We start from the raw sequence: 7,371 nt of genomic DNA on the forward strand, positions 1-7,371 counted from the left end.
AAAAGTAATGTTTGTTTAGTGAGTGTATCATACAGTATATTACACTTTTTTTTCATATGAGCACCTACACTTGAATAACTCTGTGATGAATGCATCATTAAATTGTTTACCTAGTAACGTCAAATTTGTCAACATTCTTTTCGGTGGTGATCACAGATAAAGATAGATAGAGGTTTGGTTACAAAATGCAGGTGTGTTCCTTTGCATAAGTCAAGGGAAATGTGGTAGTAACACATAGGAGAATATTTTCAGGAGATGAACAAGTCCAACGGTTTATTGAAGAAGAAAAAAAACCCACACATTTAAGTAGAGATCAAATAAATAAACAAACAAACAGTTGTAGTTAGATCCGAATACATATTGTGTCTTCTAACAAACCATGAGTGTTGTTTCCACTGGAGAAATTCTTGCCTTACTCTTTTGCATCTGCCACTCCTCCAGCAGTAATGGCAAAGGTAGCTTCATTTTCTGGCATGTCAGGGCTTGAAAGGAGGAAATAATCCTTTTAACTTTTTTTTAGTCTTCAATTTGCATTCACATCAGCAATCATCTCACACAATTTAATGAGTTATTATTTTATCTATTGGCTTTAGTGTATATTAGTTTAGCCAGCACCAAAAAATGAATTACCTATCGAATATTTTGGCAATTCTCATTTCACCACGTCCTTTCCTCAAACTTATGCGTGTGGTGGAGGCATGTGCCAGTATGTGACCTCCAATTGGCTTTTTGGGATCTGCTTGAAATCTTTAACAGAGTGGTTAGAAATCAGCTGCTGTACCTACACTCAACACCTCACCTTCATTACACACACATTATTCTATTTACATTCAATGTATATACTGTATTTTGGTCATGCTTACACTGATGGGACCTACAGGACGGACACACTACTACAACATTCTGTAGCGTACGCAACGTTTGAGAGAGAGAAACTTTTAATACTTACGTCATCCCGGCTCCTGGGTCTGCTGTCATCTGATTGGTGACAAACACTGCGACATTGTACTCTGTGAAAAGTAAAACAGAAATATTATGATCAGACAAGGGTTGAGTTATTTATTTAGTGTTTTTATTTTCATTCAATAAGTGGATTTGTCTCTCATGTCTTTAGTACACTGCAAAAACTAATATCACAGCAAGTGGAAATAATTATCAATACTGTCACGTTACGAGATTGGGAACGGAGTTGAATACGGAAGCAGGTACAGGTAAAGACGTTTATTAAAGAAGGCAGGCAAATCCAAATCAGTAATCCAATGCGTGGTCCAAAAACATGCAAAAGGTCAGGCGATCGGCAAACAGGCATGAATAGAGCGAGGCAATAATCAGAGTCGAGAAACTATAAATGAGGTCAGAGATCATGAACCGAAACAACAACAAAGGACAACCGCTTGGTAAGTGAGTTAAACTCAATACTACGCAAAGTCATAGTGTTTCAACAGTCTCTTTTAAAGTGTGGTGTGATTGTGAGTGTGATTGGGAACAGGTGTGTCTGACTAGTGGTCTGGAGAAGGTGAACATGTATGCGTGTGGTAAGTGTAGTCCATGGTGGCCATGTTTGTAGGCCATAGTGCAGGATGGGAACTGTAGTCTGGTTTGCTGTGACATGACAAATACAGTCTAATTTATAGAGTGTTTCCTATTATAATACTACAATAAACCGAATATATGATTATTAAACATTGTAAAAGCTATTTGACTAATGCCAAGCTTGAAATAGTCTTGTTCTATTAGCAGATATTTTTAGATTTTATTTGATTTTATATTTGATTATATTTTATTTATAAGATCTCATAATAAGACATTTTGACTTGCTATTTAAAAAAATAATTGGGGGGAGGCATATTACCATTTTCTGATAGGTTTCTTCTGTATGTCCCACAATCCTGTTTAAAAACTAAGAGGGATAGAGCTTTTTCAGTCGCTGCCCCTCATCTATGGAATCAATTGCCACTACACATCCACCTTGCACCTTCTATTACCATTTTTAAAAAGAGGCTAAAAGTGTATCTCTTCTCCCAGGCGTTTTGATAAAAATTTTTACTATTGTCTATTGTCTGTCTTTATTTGATTTTATTCTGTTTTCTATTTGACTTTTCTTTACTCTGTTCAGCACTTTGGTCATCTTTGCTGTGTTAAATGTGCTTTATAAAAAATTTTTACACTTACTTACTATCTTCATTGGGACATATTACCATCTCAAATGAACATGGTTAGTGTGTTAGGTAACAACAGAATATGAACGTTTTGGACCGTTTGTGAAATAAAACTGACCTTCTGAGATCTTTTGCAGCCTGGAAAGCATCTGTGCCAGCTTCTGCTGTCTCTCTGCAAGCTCACCTCTACCTGAGAAGTCCACTCTGAACAAAGCCATGATGGAGTCTATGATCTGAAGCAAAACAAAGGCCCAAGTTAAAAACAGTTGAATGGTATGGTACTAAACTAGTAATAACATAGTACTACATTGTACAGATATGATCAAAGTCTGTTTTCTTTTTTCTTTCTATTCCTGTTACTTGCCAAGAGCTTGAAGACACCTCCCTCTTCATGAAATTTGGCTGCCACAAAGTCTAACAGCTCCATCTGATGTTCACCTAAAATGGCCAAATCCAGCAGCAATGCACAAAATATCTACCAAATCAAACATAAAAGAGAAGCTAAGCTCAATAATAATCATGTCTTACTGGTATAGGCACGGGCATAAAGCACATTATCAAGGACTGCTTCATGATCCACATTGAACCTGTCGGCAATGTCCTTCAGCCTGTCTGGGCGACTGAGAATTACAGGTTAAGAACAAAAACACTAATAGCAACAGAATGTATCACTAACAGTGAGGATGGGGGAAAATGACAGATTCTTAGATTCGTCACTATTCTCTGTTAAAATACCTTTCCATAGGCTTAAGGCTATTTGTAATTGAAAAAAAAACTTTTCAGGACATAAGAAAATGATGTCTTAAAAGCAACATGTGGTCATACTGGGGGGGGGGGGGGGGGGGGTCTAGATTTTAGCCTATAGAAATAAAAAATTCAGTCAATCTGTGGGGTGTCTAAAGATTCCCACCCTTAATTCACAGAAAGAAAAATCCAATTTGAAAAGGATACAAGGTATTTTCCGCATCAATGAAGATGATCTTCCCTCCACTATATCCATTTTCACCAGGCAACTGGGCTGTAACTTTAAAGAGATGAACTGACACTAAGGATTCAGCTCATAAGCGAGCATTTAAAGAAAGCTCTTTAACCTAATCACAATTCTAGTCAATCGCTGGATATTTTGTCACCTACCACACAGTGTGTGAGAGAGTTGAGTCTTTCCCGTTCTGAACTCTGCATAAAGAGGTATTAATAAAAATAAAAAAAAACAATTCAGACAAGAAGGGCTAAAAATGAAAGGGGACAACAGAGCATAACTGCAGCTTACCTCCAAAAGCTTCAGTGATCGCCATACTCTCTACTCCTCCTCCAAGAAGTTTACTAAAGAGAAATTTGTTGTTGTTTTTTAAACCTGGATTGTAACATATGGCTAAGTACAATACATTTCCTTATACTGCAGTAACTCGGATCCCGTCACACTTGAGTTGTAACAGTATACAACAATAACGTTAAAAGTAACACTACAGAGATATTTCGATAGCAATAAACATAGTGACGCTCTCCATAATATACAATACATCATAGTATGGAGGTTATGTCAATGTTAACAGACAATAGATGAAGTGCTCATGATAAATAAATAGAAATTATATCGTTCAAAAGTGGTCTTGTGATGCTGTAGCAACACTACAACAACCATGACCAGTTATTACTATAATGTATTAGTATATCATACCATACTTTATTTGTAGCTTGTATCAGAGCTTAAGTGCAACAGAACTGTATGAAAAGCCAAAATGTTAGGGTTGAAATAAGTGTGACCTCTGATACCACTAATCATTGAAATAGTTCATTTTCAGTGTGCAGTTTATAATATAGAGCTACACAAATAACTGCCTAGACACTACTGCATTATACACTAGGGGTGTAACAATACACTCGGGTCACAATTCGATTCTCTTCACAATATGGCATTCACGATTCCAATCATTTCGTTTCTAAATTTTATTTATTTAATTAATTTTTTTGCAAAATTTGAATGAGGAAAAATTATCACTGAAAATAATAATTTTTTATTTCTGTATAATAAACAATGCAAAACAATATGCGTTTTTGTCTGTATAAAATGTAAAAAAAAATGCTATGAACAGAGGTTTAATATTGTAGACAAAATGTTCTACAGGTTAACAACATCTTAAAAAATACATAAATAAATGCATAAATTCTCCCAAATGTTTTGATTGAATAAACAACGTGTCTGACTTGGGGACTCGATCAACTGAAACATAATGAGCTCAGAAGCAGAAATAGAGCTCCAAAGTCAAATAAAATGGCAGGTTTCAACAGTCTCGTTCTCAGGCAGCAGAGATCACAGAGGCGTGTAGATGGTGTTGTTTGAAGAGACATACGAGCTCATTTAAACTGTTCTAATGTGGTTGTGGAACCGTATATAATGTATATTGTATAGTGTTGGTCATTGCAATCTGGAGCTATAGGGCTATCAGTCACTTCATAAGTGCAGATGATTTCCGTCTTGGTAATGGTTCTCGTTAAAGGCTCTCCATTATTTTAACTCTAAAGGGGCCTTTCACACTGAGCGCGATTAAGCGATGCGTTTGTACGACGCGATGACACTCTTGAATCTAAACAATAGATCCCTATGGAGCTATTCACACCAGGTGACAAAGCGAGATTTTTTTTTCAAGCAGTGTTGATTTTTCCCCGTTGCGCCGCGATGAAACGGGCCGTCCAATTAGATTTGAGCTTTAGATCACGTGCCCGGAGCCGCTACTATTGCACAGAAGGGGCAAGATTGGTGGTGCTATAGCACAGAAAGCTGTTGTGAGAACCAGTGTAAACACTGAAGGAAAGTATTTTCAACGGATGTTGAGTTCTTGTTATCATTGGTGTTTGAGAACTTTTTGATAAAAGTCACAGCCAAATACCATTTTCAAATCCATTTCCTTTCTTTTTCTGTACTTCATAACAGTTTGTGTGCCTTGTGGTGCTACACACCAACATTTACATGATTCTTTTTCTCGGTAGTCAAAGACGATAGGTCAATCAGCTGAACAGTGTGTTGCGCCACCTAGTGTGCAGGTGTAAAATGCATTCTCGGTCAGTGCCACCTATCTGGCAGGCGTGAACTAGCCGAAGCCGATCAATCGTTTCGCGTTCACTGTAAAAGCACCGTTATTCTGTGATTTGCTTCGCTTTATCGTGTTGCGCTCAGCGTGAAACGGCCTAAGGGCTTCAAAGAGCGGGACCTCTGGTGAACAAACAGTGCATCTGCATTACGTGCATAATTAATAGAACGCTGATATCGCAGCGCATCACAATGCATCGTGTCATGATGCATCGGTACACCCTTATTATAGACTGCTCAATTATGCTTAATTATGCCAGTGACATACTGATAGACTATCTATAATTTAATTCTTACTCAAACTCCAAACTGCCTGTTGTGATGTGGAATACTTGTTTCCTTTTCATACTGTATTCTGAAGCTGTCTGAAATCCACTCATCTGAAGCAAACAAAAATAATGAACACTATATTAAAAAAAACATCACAGGACTAGGCAAGATGCTACACTTCATTCCTTAACCCAACAAGCCCTGATAAAATCCTGTATGACTTTTCCAGAAGGAAGTGAGCATTACCAGCAACTTCCCAGCAGCTTCCTTGATTTTCTCCACTTTGGCTTCAGATAAACCCTTAACGTTGCAGAGGGCACGACGTGTGGTCATCTGGATCCCTTTTACCGTACAAATTCCCACCGACTTCAGCTTTTTGATATCCGCCATGTTCTATGAAGAGTACACGAAGAACACAGTGACAATTACTATAGGCTGTCATGATGATAACTGATTTTATTATAACATTAAATATCATTTTACTCACAATGCCATATTTCTGTAGGAGTTCAATGTCTTGGAAGAAAGATTCCTGAAAGTTAACAGAAATGACAAAATCTTCATAAAATATTTTTTATGCACCCAAGTGAAATAAACTAAAGTGACTATTCCTGGTGAAGCCGAGGAAACTGTATAATTAGACTGAGAGTGCTCAGTATAATCATGGCTATTGTAGTGTAAATGTTTATTAATTAGCAAATTAGCTCACCTCATCATCCTGATACCCTGCTTCATCTTCCACAACTTGGTCCTCCACTGATTTCATACTGTGAATGACCACCAAGTGCGTCTCATGAGATTTGTTTTGTAATTAAAAGAGAGCAGCTGTGCTGTTTTCTGTAAAATACTTAGCTATCTAGCTACATAATACTGTCTAACGTTGCTAGCTACAGGCTTTTACATACAGCTAGTTCGTTAGGCAGCGATTTTTTTTAATGATTCTATCAACAATTTTTTCTGTAACGATAAAAAAATACACATTTTATTAATTTTATTTTTATGTTTTAAAGTTTATTAACACATACTGCCTTACCTGTAAAGCACACAGGTTGTCAAGCTAACTAAATATAGTTCCTGGAGATTTGATTTGAAAATTGCCAATCGTCTCAGAAGTACAGAGCGCGCGCAAACACACACGCACGCACGCACACACACGCACGCGCACACACACACACACACTGTCGCCTCAGCTCTGCTCTGGCAAATACTAAAAGTGAAATCATATACAGTTTTATGACAGATTTATGTTTTGTGACATGAAATAATGTAATATACAAACATAACATACAAAGTAAAATAATCTCATATTATCTCATATATTCTCGTTGCTGAAATACTCAAAAATGATGTTTCATGTGAACATTTCATGTGAAAGTTCTTGTCCTGTATGTGCATGATTGTATGCAATGAGCCGTTGCCAGATGATTAGTTGATTGGATAATTACATGATATGAGTGGCTTGGTGGTTAGCACGTTTGCCTCTCACCTCCAGGGTTTGCCTTGGACCTCCCCTGGTAGAGTATAATATATAGGCTATATAAGCGGTGCAGAAAATGGATGGATGGATGGATGGATGTGCAGGTGTACAGGCGTTCCTAATATAATGGACAGTGAGTATATGTATGGAAAGATTTCCACAATTTTCCTAGGGTTTTTGTTTCAGTAAATGGTACTGGTTGATTCATTCATCTTCACTAATACCCAAGTCAGGGTCACAGTAGATCCAGAGCCTATCCCAGAAACACATCCTGGATGGGACAGCAGTCCATCAAAGAGCACCATGCACACATTCATAGCCAGTAACATAGGCAATCCTCGGTTGGGGTAATCCTCAGCCTGAAACCTGAAGCCTAA

General features: G+C 37.5%; 1 protein-coding gene across 1 annotated transcript; it reads right to left on the reverse strand.

Annotated features, from left to right (window-relative positions):
* Positions 1–215: 215 nt before the first annotated feature.
* dmc1 (DNA meiotic recombinase 1) lies at positions 216–6,727 on the reverse strand. The gene is made up of 14 exons (XM_053639916.1): positions 6,551–6,727; positions 6,227–6,284; positions 6,005–6,049; positions 5,764–5,910; positions 5,545–5,627; positions 3,430–3,482; positions 3,294–3,335; positions 3,111–3,183; positions 2,688–2,779; positions 2,524–2,597; positions 2,278–2,392; positions 950–1,010; positions 631–747; positions 216–482 (listed from the first exon to the last, which is right to left on the reverse strand). The coding sequence occupies exons 2-14, from the start codon at positions 6,281–6,283 to the stop codon at positions 413–415; spliced, it is 1,029 nt and encodes a 342-aa protein (XP_053495891.1). The 5' UTR covers position 6,284; positions 6,551–6,727; the 3' UTR covers positions 216–412.
* Positions 6,728–7,371: the final 644 nt, after the last annotated feature.

Source organism: Ictalurus furcatus, chromosome 13 (genome assembly GCF_023375685.1).
Source record: "Ictalurus furcatus strain D&B chromosome 13, Billie_1.0, whole genome shotgun sequence".
Taxonomy (NCBI): Eukaryota; Metazoa; Chordata; class Actinopteri; order Siluriformes; family Ictaluridae; genus Ictalurus; species Ictalurus furcatus.